This window comes from Eutrigla gurnardus, assembly GCF_963514095.1.
Source record: "Eutrigla gurnardus genome assembly, chromosome: 2".
In the NCBI taxonomy this organism is placed as follows: Eukaryota; Metazoa; Chordata; class Actinopteri; order Perciformes; family Triglidae; genus Eutrigla; species Eutrigla gurnardus.
The window spans coordinates 17,562,849-17,576,579 of NC_139916.1; the positions used below are offsets into that span (position 1 = coordinate 17,562,849).

General features: G+C 38.7%; 1 protein-coding gene across 3 annotated transcripts; it reads right to left on the bottom strand.

Annotated features, from left to right (window-relative positions):
* Nucleotides 1-485: 485 nt before the first annotated feature.
* Nucleotides 486-12,705, bottom strand: arfgap1 (ADP-ribosylation factor GTPase activating protein 1). 3 transcript variants are annotated; one of them, XM_084029147.1, is made up of 13 exons: nt 12,514-12,705; nt 10,799-10,869; nt 10,050-10,159; nt 9,785-9,956; nt 9,336-9,436; nt 9,152-9,238; nt 8,947-9,061; nt 8,796-8,852; nt 8,669-8,701; nt 7,344-7,400; nt 5,512-5,571; nt 4,913-4,968; nt 486-4,805 (listed from the first exon to the last, which is right to left on the bottom strand). In XM_084029147.1, exons 2-13 carry the CDS (start codon nt 10,856-10,858, stop codon nt 4,466-4,468), a joined length of 1,248 nt encoding a protein of 415 aa, XP_083885273.1. In that variant the 5' UTR covers nt 10,859-10,869; nt 12,514-12,705; the 3' UTR covers nt 486-4,465. The 3 variants fall into 3 exon arrangements, with proteins under 3 accessions (XP_083885273.1, XP_083885274.1, XP_083885275.1); XM_084029148.1 differs by lacking the exon at nt 7,344-7,400; XM_084029149.1 differs by lacking the exon at nt 5,512-5,571.
* Nucleotides 12,706-13,731: the final 1,026 nt, after the last annotated feature.

Consider the following 13,731-nt stretch of genomic DNA (forward strand, 5'->3'; position numbering starts at 1 on the left):
GGAGACACAAATCCACGCCTTGTAGGCGGGACACAATGTAAATGTCACAGTCCGCTAATGAGGCAGGCCCTCCGTCCAATATATCTCACTCAAATGCAGACTGCAATCACAAGAATTACTTTTCTTCAAATATTTACCCTTTTTAGTCTTGAAGTTCTAACAGGCACAATGTATTTCATATATATTAACATAAAACACTGCTGTTGGGGAGCTCCCACATTAAACATGTCCTGCTATACAACCTGTGCATTTTGCTTAAAAGGTTCTTTGTTGGATGATTCTGCCTGTGACATTATACTGACAGTGTTCATTCCCAGGCACAGAAGAACTGCAGCATTGTTATCATTGGCTGATACTTCCTGGTGTGACATTTCCCCAAACAAACTAGCCCACCAACCCCCCCAACCCCCAACCCTTCATTTTTTATGTTGTGATCAACAAATGACTCTAGATTCTGCACCACACGGGTAGTAAATTGCATTCACGGCACGATACGTTTTTATTAAACACAGAAACCATGTGTACAGGTAAAATATCCACAGCCTCAACTGAGTAGGTAACACTGGCTCACCTCATGGGATGGCTGCTGGTGAAACTTGAAAGGGGGGAAGCAGACAACTGCACTTAAATTCACTGATCAAACGACTTGTGGAAATCAAACAGCTGAATGTATTTAGTTCCACGTTACATCTCATGCATGACATCAAAAATAGTATTTCTGACAAAAATTGTTTCACCATGAAAACACAGACATACCCAACCTCACATGTTTGACAGGTACAGACACTGAGCCAAGGACAGGATTTAAATTGACTTCAGGTTCGGGTTTATAAAAAAGAAATCATCACCTTAGATCAAGAGCTATTTGATTCACCTGTCATTAACACATTTTGCAATTTATCCGTGATTCAAGCATACCAGTAACCCCAGCATTTACCAAGTCATGGTATTTCAGAACTATAAGCTCTTTTACAGATTTCAGACAGGAGGCTGTTCAAATATTTCCCTCATTAAAACCTGAACTTTCCAGGATGAAGTCCTCCATTTATTTCCTGGCAGTTTACGTTTTACATCATGCCATCATAAAATAAAAATATAAAAAAACAAAAAAAAACTGTCAAAGCTCCGGTAGAGAAGGCTGAGGGTAACAATATATTTGATGGTGATTTACTGACATGTACACCTCACTGCATTAGAGACACACGAGCAAACTGACACCAGTCATCAACAGAAACGCAATCACAGTTGTTTAAGGTTTTTAGACACTTGAAAATACATTAACACGACTGCAGAGTTTCAGTCACACACAATGTTTCAGGAATGATCTTATTTTACGTCGTAGCATCGTCACCGAGAACACGCCGATGCTTCAGACCCATCTTTGTTGCTTTGCGTAAACGCACCACGTTCAGCAAAGACAAAATGAGTCACGGCCAAGCCTGCTGTAATAACGTCTACATCAAAACGATGGTTAAAAGGTTCAGAAAAAAGGATGTTCACTAATGAAAACTCTGCCGTAAACTGAAGACTTCTGAGAGGTAGGAAATGAGCATGGAATAAAGTTCCCAGGAATTAGCCACCACACATTAAAACCTGCGGTAGTAACATATTTTCACACATGAGGCGAGATGAGTACTGTCTATAGTAATACAGCAAAGTGTTACATCGCCCTAATGACAAACAACAATCCAGCAGCTTTATTGCACTGGTAGACTGCTCTGTGAGCAGTTAATAATTAACTACTGGCCAATGATCACAGAACACAAGCCTCAAAGAATCGGGTCCAAACCAAGAAATAGAGAGGTCTTCTGATATTGGCCATTTCCTGTTAAAACTTTTTAAACAAAAGCCAAACCTGGAGTTGGTTCAAATGTATTTAACTTGAGTTTAGATTAGAGTTTGCATCATCCATGAAGGCTTGGCATCTGTAGGGTATTTACCTGTACAGCGAAATTAACATTTGGAGTCATTAACAGTATGATAGGATCGCTACACCTTATTTTATAGGGAATTTAAGGCCACGTACAAAGGTTAGGTCAGGCAAAATTGGCCTTGTTGTAAGCCTCGACAGCTGCTTTGAGTTTTAAAATTACTTGGCTTGTCAAATACTACATTTTACAATGATTATATCCTGACTTGTTAAAACAACAAGCTTCTCATGATACACCTGCATCTACAATGCACAATGTGAGTGGAGGTGCCAAAAGTGTTTGAGAGCAATGACCGTTTAAGTGTCCAGTGTAATGAGCCTTATAAACATTACACAATTTAGATGTTGATACAAGTGTGGAGTTATTATTGACGCCAACTCTTCACAGCATATAATGACCAAGGTGCTGCAATAACACAGATGTAAAGACAAGAGCAAACCGAGCTGCCTCATATGAGATGAAATTTACAATGACCCGTCAGTTCAGTTGAGGTTAAAAGTTACAGGCAACACCATGCAGTTCATTTCTGTGTCCACTTATTCAAAACATAACCACCGACCTTGCATACATATGAGCCTGCCATGGCAAACTTGTGTGTAATTATCTACAATAAACTGTATATATAGTCTTTACTCACCAATTATTTAAAAATACCAAATGTTGAATCGTGAAAATAAAATGGAAAAATTCTAGATTAAACAATTGCTGATGTCCAATATGAGACATTATTCACTGTATCTAAGCATCAGCTGGAATTATAAAATTATGAGTGAATATAGTCAATCCTGACATTCTGAGCTCTAAAGAAAAAACACATCGCATAAAATTACAATAAATGACACCCCCTCCTCACCAGGAGATCAATGAATATTGGCAGGTTTTGTGACATTTTATTGTTATTTAATGCTTCAGAATTAGATTTTGCAATTGATTTCTGGCATATTTTTGGTTGAAAATACTCAACCCTAATTAGATCAATTTAATTTAAGCTGTAAAATAAAAAGAAGGAAACAAATGTGGCAACCGGCTTACTGTTGAAGTATAAATTAACATCACTTGAGGAATTGCAAACAAATAAAGAAAAAAAGAAAACATAAAAATGACATCAGCAATGTGCTTACAAGAATATTTTTAAAAAGGAGCAGTGTGCAGGATTTAGTCTCATCTAGTGGTGAGGTTGCAGATTGCATCCAACTGAATATCCCACCGCTCACCCCTCCCATTCCAAGCACGTCAGAAAACCACTTTGGCCTTCAGGTAACGTGATAACGCGACTCTCACTAGAGGAACTATTTGGTTTGTCCGTTCTGGGCTGCTGTAGACTCATGGAGAGGACCTGCTCCCCATGGAGATCTAAATAGCTCCATCTAAGGTAACAAGAACACAATACTTCTGAGTTTCAGGTCAATTTACATGAATGAAAACATAGTTATGAATATTATATCGCATTTCTGCCAATAAATCCAACACACTGTTCCTTTAGCTTTGCATCGTATGAGTCGCAGACAGGTCTTGAGCTAACAACCGAGTGTGAAGATGGCGAGGCAAAATACCAATCTTGTATCAAACAATCAAAATTAGTTTCAACAGCTCCATTTTGAGAAAAAGGTCATTTTTAGGTCAGCATGACAACAATGTGATGCATGCGTTTACCCTAAAGCAACAATTTTACATTCATTTACACTTTTCTGGCCTCAACATGTTAATGGATCACCAGAGAATGGGTCACTCTGCATTCTAACCCATTGACTATTTGCACATTTAAAAAAAAAAAAAAAAAACTATAAAAAGGTAATTTACTGTTGTTCCAACTCATTCGATGTAAAATTGTTTAATTAATTATTAACATTCTCCACATCTACACAGATTTGGATAATGATGGTCAATTTGTTTCAGTGGATATTGTTCAGTTGATTTAACATAACACTTTGGGTGTACAGCAAGGAAAGAGCTCTAATTCGACCATAAATGCTTTTCAAAGTCAATTTTAAAAGAACAAAATGTGCAAAGGTCCCAGGGCAGAACAAACTAATATGATTGAACCAACAGAAAATCATATCATTAGTGTTTTGTCAATCATACTGTATCTACAAGGATTTATATCTACATTATTAGATTTCTGTCATGCATCAGTTTTTTGTGAGAGCCAGTGTCATTAAACTTGTACAGTAGGAACACTGGCTTATTCACCATTAAGAGTATTATATTTGGGGAGCCCAGGCAGTAAGTTATGGCCATATCTACACTGATTTCTTCTTAATTCCTTGTGATGAAAGCTATTTACAATTCAATAGATGACTGGAGGTCAGCATCATTTTACATTTTAAGACTATTCCTTTAATGATGAGCTCACCTTAACCCTGGGCTTCATTTATCATTTCTTGGGTTTATAATAAATATATTTTGAATGGATTGATAGGAACTTGGCTGACATAGCTCTTTCCCTGAAAGTGCCGGTGAGATGAACAGAGAGAGGAATGGAGGGAAAAGGCCAGAGTGGAAAATGGGTGAGGAGATGTATGGTTGTGAGGTCTCTACCAGTCTGCATTCTCCCAGGTTTCCTCAGCAGGTTTTGTGGGACTTTTCTTCGTCTTACCATCTGCGTTCTCCCAGTTGTTGTCCCAGGCTTCCCAGCTCTCCTCTGTGCTGTGTTTGCTGTTGGCCACTGCTTCGGAGCCCCAATTGTCCCAACTGTCAGAGCTCTTCTTTGCAGAAGCATCAGCGTTGGTCCAGCTGTCACTGCTGGGAGATTGCTTGGCCTTTAAGGAGTTGTTGCTGCCGAAGGTTTCCCAGAAGTCCTTTGAGACGGGCTGGCCAGAACTTCCCTGATATCCCTCAGTGGCGTCCATGTTCTGGTAGCTCTCTCCGGTAGAACTGGACATAGTCAAAACATGAAAACATGCTTGAATATTCAATGTTGCTTTGCATTACATCACACAGCACAGATGATTTTGTATGTAGGAGATTTAAATTGTTGTTACCCATCCTCCGGTTTTCCAGAGAAGAGATTAGTCAATTTTGAACCAGCTCCCTGAACCTAAAGAAAAGAGAACACTTAAGCGGACCAGCCTTGTATGCAGTCGTTACTTCAAGTGTTTGACTAATACGTAGTATTTATTTTACTTAACCAGAAAATGAAATCCAAAAAGTAAAAACTATCGGTGATAGAAGAGATAATTGAACGGATCCAGGTACCATAAACAATCAATATTTGCTACACAAAAAATAAATTATGATGTTGCATTTCTAGTTTTAGCAACAGTTAGAGGCAGTAATAATGTTTTCTAGCACGTCACACCAGATAGTTTGACCACACATTACTCACCACCAGATTAAAAATGGCAGCAAGGAAAACGAGAGATGACATTATATTAGAATTTTTCAAACATTCATCATCACAGCAAAACCAGTCTCCTTAGAAGTTACTGATGCTGGGGGGCAGGGCTGCCCCTGCAGGGTCAGCTTTTCTGCAACAAGAGGCCCAAGTACTAATTTATAAGTGTTGCATCAGAGCTGCTGTTCCTGGCTCAGGAGACTGGTTTTGCATCTGTACAGCACGGCAGAGGTCTGCCCATCCTACCTTATTTGCCAGCCCACTGATGCCGATTGTCATTTCATCTAGAAATTTGCCATCTTTAACCTGAATGAGCCAAATTGTTATTAAAAAACGAATAAAAACAACGATATCCATCCACACACATTTGTCTAATTTACACATAGTAAGCAAAAGTTTAATTTTGATTGTGAGAAAAGTGATTTGTGTTTTGTTAAAAGGCACTGACAATCAATGTGAGAGAATTTTATTTTGTTTGAATCCAACAAAAAGGTTATTTTTCTTCAAGGGGAAATCCGGTGTAAAATTGATTTTGGATATGCTTAGCATGATAACGAGTTTGAACGTTCGTTGCGGAGCAAAAAAACGCTAATCCGATGCATTCTAAATTAGCCTGTTTTAAGCTGATGCTTCCAAAATGCTAACAGTGGTAGCGATAGGGGCATCTCTCATGGTAAAAAGAAATCACTAATTTTAAACCATTTACTAGGATCAAAGTAATAGACACTTTATAGTTTACAAAGTTGTCAATGTCTCGTTTACTATGTTTAGACCCTCATTATACTACCAAAGAAGTGTCTGTTTTTACCATGAGAGATGCCCCTAACCACTGTTAGCATTTTGGAATCATTGGCTAAAAACAGGCTAGTTTAGAATCCATCGGATTAGTATTTCTTTGCTCCCCAACAAACATTCAAACTCGTTATACTAAGCATATCCAAAAAACATTTTACACCACATTCCCCCTTAAAGGGTAAGAAAATAAAGCAGCCACAACCATTCAGCAAGAGTGTAACAAGATTGTAGCAAAAGTGCACACTATAGATACCTTAAAGCTGCAATGCCAAGTGTACATTAGAAGACAAAAACATTTAGTTTAATACTTCCTGTAATTTGATTTATGATTATCCTTATAGCTACACGGTACTCATTTGATCTCATCAAAATACACATCTAGAAGCTGTACTTTACTTTACTGTAAGAGTGAGAGCAGTTATGGTGAACAACTCACTATGACCTCAAGTATATTGCTAAAAACACTCAAAAACACATAGAATCTGCAAAGCCAGTGTAATTGTCAATTGAAGATTTTCAGGTTGTGCCATTTCATGTTGACATAACTCAACAAGAAGGTCACACAAATTTTGGAAACATCTGGATCAAGACTGGCGTTATATCTTTTGTCACTGATTATTTAAGCCTGACTTAAATTCAAAATTTTATCCAAATAAGATATTATTAATTAAGTTACCTCACCAGATGTATGGCAAAATACATATGGTTTAAAACTTTGTGTTGAATATATATTTCCTTATTTGTGAAAGTGAGCGTGGAAAAGATTGGAAGCCAAATTCGATTTTTTTTTTGTAGCATTTCTATTAAATTTACAACATTTGATGTCAATGTAACATGCTTTGTATGCTCAAGTGTAAAGAAGGCTTTTTTTTATTTTAAACATAACATGTTCATAAGATATTTAATACATTGCCCTTGTGATACTTTGAAAGTTGAAAACTGAATGCCTTGAATTGGGGCATGATATATGAACCAAGACTTCAGCTGCTTAAAATGCTTTAATGTTCTTTAAAGCTTTGTCCAGTGACTGAAAGGTCACACTGACTCACATCCGTTCCCAAAAAAATAGTTCTACAAACCCCACTGCTGAGTCACTACTGTGAGAAATAAAAGGTTCGACTTCTTTGCATCCTTATAACTACAGCTTTTGTCGTTTAATGTAAGATGGCATAAAACAGATAAACAAGCAGTGTAGAAAATAGCACATTCACATCTGAAGCTGTTTCTTTCTCTAAAGCACTCTATGCCACCACCAAATCAACACCTTCAAACACCAATGTTACCTTTTCTTGGGTGGGTTTGATAACATTCTCATTTAATGTCTGTCCTAACTCTGCAGCCTAGTTGGAAGTCAAAGGGGAGAATTCACTTGAATGAAACAGAGTTTGACATTCACAGTAGAGCAAGACACTGAGATGCTTGTTCTGCAGTTGAAAGCGACTGATCACTCCCATTAACCATGACACTGAACAAGCACTAGAGGGTGTAATGGTTCAGAAGATATTCTGCATCATTAGTGTACAGTGAAGTTCCCTATCAAGGAAACACTGCGTACACCTGTGTGGTTTGTAAAATGCTGCATAAAGGGTTTATGGTCTAACTCACATAGGCTCATCCCTACTGGACTCTATAGGTAATACTCTCCTCCAACCATGAGCACGTATTTACCCACTCAAAATGTGTACAAGTGTAGCCAGCCAATCAGGACGTGCCTCCACAAATGTGCCCCACAGTATATAAAGCATGCCCACCGACTGCTCATCTCCATGAATGTAGTTGTGACTTAAAGAACCTCATCAATGCTTGTCCAAATTTTCTGTGGGAAAATACCTACTGGTGATTGGAGGAGAGTATTTTTAGTAGAGTCCTGTTCTAAAACTTAGGTTACAAAATCATAAGCTTAAATTTTCCTAAAGATTCTCCTCTTGTTACCTAAGAAAACAGTTCAGTAGGAAACACCTATACACAAAGAAAACAAATGTTGCCATGCATTGATTCCAATGAATGCCAAACGTAATAGTTTTTACATGCCATTACACCTCTAACGCACAGTTAGCATTCAAAACAAATACTGTCATGCATGAATGGATAACCCATTATCACTCGTGCGTGAACAGTTCATGGGAAAATATTTCTATTAGGAAGGAATTAAAGGTAATTCCCATCCCACAATACAGTTTCCAACTGTCTTTCACAGGTTATCCATAGACTCCAAGTACATGAACCAAGAAATGCACAGTAAATTCCAAGCAGAAGCACATGAAGATGATGTGACCATGTAGCAAAATGTTTGTACTGTGCAAAAAAAAAATTTACAAACTGAAAAGCTGACAGGCTAACAAAAATGAAGAAAATGGATAATGCATATCTTAAAGCGCCATGCACCATCTGCTTTACCGGTTCTGGGGGTGCTTTATAGCCCTTTAACTACATCCAGAGAAGGCAAAGAGATATTAAAAGTAGTAACAGTTATTGCAGCTAGAAAGTTTACATTATATTACCAAGCAAAATGGCGCACATTTTGTGAACACCCTAATTTCCTTTAGACATAACAGGTCAGAGGAAAACTGACAAAAACCTTTATTAGCAGTCCTGGTAACAGTCTTACCTTCAAGGTAGCTTGGTTTGCCAGTTTAGATGTCTGTATGAGGGGGAAAAGGCAATAATATGAAACAATTACCTTTATTTTTCATTTGCATTTGGATTGTGCATTTTTATTGCACAATTACACTTACATTATCTTTAGCAATAGAAGCAAACTTGCTAGCTCCAACAGTGAAACTGCTCCAACCCTGTAAAAACACAACAAAAACAAACAAAAAAATGTCATGGGGAAGAAAAATTCAAAAAGTATGATTCAGACAAAATATATAAATTGTGACCTACTGAATAAATAGAAGACATGGCATTGTTCATGAAGTCCTCCTCTTTCTTCTCTGGGGTCACTGTGTTTCCAAAGCCAACATACCGATTCTCCTGATTCCCACTGTAGCCCCCTCCACTGATGAGGCATAAATAACACATCATTTAAAAAAAACAACTAAAAGTCAATTGCATAATAAAAGAAATGTTAGAAGTTTGAGGCTCTCACCTTTGATACGAGTTAACATCATCACTCAACCAGTCCTCAAATGCTTTGTCACCAGATTTAGCTGAACCCTGTCCAGGTCCTGCAGAGCTGTATGACAAGAAACAGGAATTCACTGCTTAAATGCCTGTCCTGTAATCGGCCATTGCAATGGCGTGAGTGTGTTAAAAAGTTCCATCACTTTTACCGATGAGACGATGAGAGGCTGGTCTTGGGTTGAGGAGATGTCCAGTTTCTGGCAGGGGAGGTCTCAAGTGACCACTCCTTACCCTCTGCTAAAGTTACAACCTGTCATATGTGGTGTCAAAAGATAGTGAGTTATAGTGATGAAAAGAAAACACCTTCACCAGCTACTTATCTCACAAAGCCAAAACTAGATTGCTCCGTCAATAGCTTTTGATATAAAAGATATTCATCTTATCTGGCATACACACTTGCAATTAAGAATTTAAAATCAAGTTCCTTCTTTAGTCCATTTAGTAATATAGTCTGTTTAAAACGTGTGTATGGACAAATGGGTTGGTACGGACAAACTAATAACATGCTTAACTCCCTGAATGAGATAATGGAGAAGTTGGTCCTGAATGTGAATTGTGTAGGTAAAATATCACAAACCAATTAGTCTGCACATCTCACCTTGTCTCTAAAGAGTGCAGCAGGTTTGCTGTTGTATTTCTCCTGTAAAGTCCAGGTGGGATCATAATCATCTTGGAGTTCAAGAAATAGGCGGAATTTTCCATTTCCTCCTGCTTTCATCTTCTCAAGCTCGATATCTTTCCACTTGTCCATGGTGACAGAACGCACAAAACTGCAGGCAGAGCAGAAAAGATCAATTAATCATTATTAGGCTGTCCACGATTTCCAAAATCATCAACACCATAATAGATTGCTCTATTCTTACCTGAGATGTACTCCCAGGCCCCTGTGCTTACCAGAGCACTCAAGACAAATCCAGATCCCATAGGTTACACTAACCCATTGAGGGTTAAAAGCCCCACACTCAAAACATAGCTGAAAAACAACAATGTACATTGGACAATTCATTAATTTAATGTGAACCTGTTTAGGAAAAACTACAGGGATGGATTTACACGTTTGCACACTGAAGATTATATGTAGCTTGAACATGCATTTCTAAAGAAAATATTTTAGATATACAAGTTAATAAAAATGCATTTTAACATTGTGAACAACTATTTCACACTGAAGTTCTCAGGATCAAAGATAAAAAAGATCTATTCTTTCTCCTAAATTGTCAAAAGACAGAAACAATTATTTTCTTTATATAGTTAATATTTACTTCATTGTCTTTTAAAAATGTAATTATTTTCTTCAAGTATGTCAGTTAATAAAAAGAACAATAATGCATGTATTTATGGAGTATACTTATTTTTAGGAGACAATCTGTCTACTCTGACTGCCAAAGATGCAGGCCAAACACATGTCCACTGTCAGTGAAATCCCCACCTAAAATTAAGCCCGCCATTTATTTGATCAAGGATGAAAGTGCAGAAATGTTATGAAGGGTTGTGAGAAGGGGCTATTTTGCAAGCCTCCCAAACACCTGCTACCACCAGCTATGTGAATAATGAGGTTCCGGTGAGGTGACACTTTTTTGACTAAGTGAGAGTTATCCACATGAAGACTTACATTATTCTCATCTTGGGTTCTCACTTCCTTCAGAACTCTTCTGGTCCTTGGACTCGCCATATCGACCAAGACTGAAAAACAATGGTAGAGGACCTTCTTAATGACAACATTTGGTTATCAAAGCAGAGTATCAAACCACTTGTAGAAATACACAACTTTATGTTTCCAAGCAAGATCCAGTCTCAGGTTCAAAGCTGCCAGCAATGAGGACTCTTTTGATGATGGCGTCGAAAACAAACCTGAGCCTGCTCCAAAGACAGCAGGCTTGTTTGAGATTAAACTAACTACTCGCATGGAAACTGGATGAAAGTGACAGGCAGGCTGCAGCCAGTGGAGGTGACAAAAAGCTTTTTGCAGAATTATCTAGTTTTGGCTGATGCTTTCGTGAGTGACTAGCTAGTGAGGCGTCTTCTTTTCATCACATTAACATTTCTGAAGCCGCCTCAATCTCATGAGGTTATCGTTGCCCATGACAGCACAGCAGCAAATAGATTTCTAACTAGAATGTATAGTGCAATGATCATCAATGAATGTTCTTGCTAGTACCTAAACAACCTTAATGATAAATTAAGGTTGTGACAGCAGAGATTGTGTTTGGGTACACCTTCACTCGTCATCTCACTGGTTTAATTTCTACACAGATATTTCTTTTTGTCAAAAAATAAATAAATATAAAACCCACAAAAACACTTCAACCAACGATGCATGGATCCTAATAAGAAGTCTATGTAATCAAAGTCTGATATGTGATATTTATCTGTGTCATAGACCTAATGTCATCCAAAAACTATGAAAACACATCAGTGTGTCACACATTGCATTGGGTGACATCTTCAATGCAATGAACATGGACAATTTACTATACACACAGATGTGTCTATTAATGCACCACTGAAAATAGTCCCTAACAGTTGATCATTTTTGTCCTGTGAAAATAGGGCTTGAATCTACAGTGCCCAGCTGTTTTAAAAAGGGACAGAGTGGGCCTGGGACTGACAACCACAGACAGGGCAAAAAAGTCAGAAAGTATTAACAGAATGCATGGTTCCATTTTGTTTGACCACTGGTATCAAACAGTCACAAAACAGTACAATACACAGTGCAAATTCTGTGTTACAGTAGATTTGAACTGTGCGATTCTCCGGCAGGTGTGAGGTATTCACAGAAGGGTACTGTTTACAAATCCGTGCAGACATTCAGATGAATCTGATGGAAAATACCAGCCAATGAAAGCTCTCAGTCGACTGGTAAGTTTACATTCCTTCAAACTGCAACAAAAAGAGAGTGGAGTGTATCTCGTCTCAGCCAATATTTTGTATATTGTAATGGATATTCTCAATTAAGATTTTTAAAATCAAGATTCACTTGAAGCAAGGCCTTAACGCAAACAACCATATTTAAACATAGAAGTAAATACGACCTCTGTCTGAAATTAGATCGCTTAAGTTGAAGCTATTCAAGGTTTCCACACAGAATTGCAGTCGTGTCGACGTTGCTACTTGCTAGTCCGAAATAACACCGACGTTTGAGATGTCACAGTTCGGTTTGACAACGATACGCGAGTAAAACGTTACGATGACTCTGCGATCTTTTACTTCAGCTTATCATTTGATGCTCATTTCCACATGGACATCACACCAAAATGACAAAAAAAATGTAAGTGACTGACACTGTTAACGTTAGCCGTTGACCGAGCCCACTGAACCGTTAGCTACCTGTCTGTGATTGATGAACAACGAAGACGCTGTTTTCTGAGGCTCCGCCGACAACGTCTGCGACGGCTTTTCTTCTGTGACGGAGGCGCGGAAAGTGTTATATCTTCACAGACTGCGTCCGGCCAACAGAAGTGTATTGTAGCGATAGATTGCTGATGTTAAGCACCGGTAGCCATGTTCCTGTTTGCCTACGTTGGCAGTGCAGTGCATCATGGGAGCCCGTCTTCTTCTTTTGTTCAACTTCTGCTGCTGCGGCTCGTGTTTCTTCTTCTGGTGTGTTATGGCGGTTGGCAAACAATCCTTATGGTACATCAGCGCCACCAACTGTTATAGTGTGGATGAGGATTCTAATTATTATATAAAAATAAAAAAATAATTTTCCCAGATTACAAAATTCACACATTACTGTACTATGTTTTACTATTTTGAATATTGTACTTTTTAATCCAGTATTCCCAAAACGTAACATGGATATTATTACTTCTTTGACTTCCCCCTAAGTAAGTCAAAGAAGTAATACCTACTATACCTACTTCCCTTTCTGTATAACCATCTCACTGTCCTTTCTTCTTCCCAATGCTTTTGCCACTTTTCTTTCAGCTTATGCTTGAGTATTTATTTTCTATAATGGTCTTTATAACTGTGGATGTAAAATTAAAGGTTGTATCAGCGATTCTGGGCCGAAACATAAATGATCACATTCATCTGTTTATACCTCACGATCCGCTAGCTGCCCGCCCCATAAGCAGGCCGTCAAAAAACGCGTCTCTCTAGGCAGCCTAGGCTCCGAGATCGCACACAAAAAGAAATGGTACTTCAAACACCTCAAAAGCAAAATAAACAGTGTTCCAACCAATCACAGACAAGGGGTGGGTCGCACGTTCATGAAAATGCGGTCCATGATCATCAAAACACGGGAGGGAGGGGCTAGCTGGCTCTGTTTGTTTTGGATCTCACAACGGAAGTGAGGGCAACCAGAATGCTGATACAACCTTTAACCCCATGGGCCCTAGTTTCGTGGGGCAGCGCAGGGTGGCGGAGCCAGCGTAGCGCACGGTCAATCCTAGTCCACGCCTCGTCTCCTCCTCGTCTCCTCCTCGTCTCCCACTCACGCCTTCTTCTCCTCCCTCTTTCCCACTTGCGCGGGTGGGAGTGACGGGAGGAGTGACGGGAGGAGTGCCTGCTCTAGCCTTGCAAAGTCCAGGGACACACTCCGTT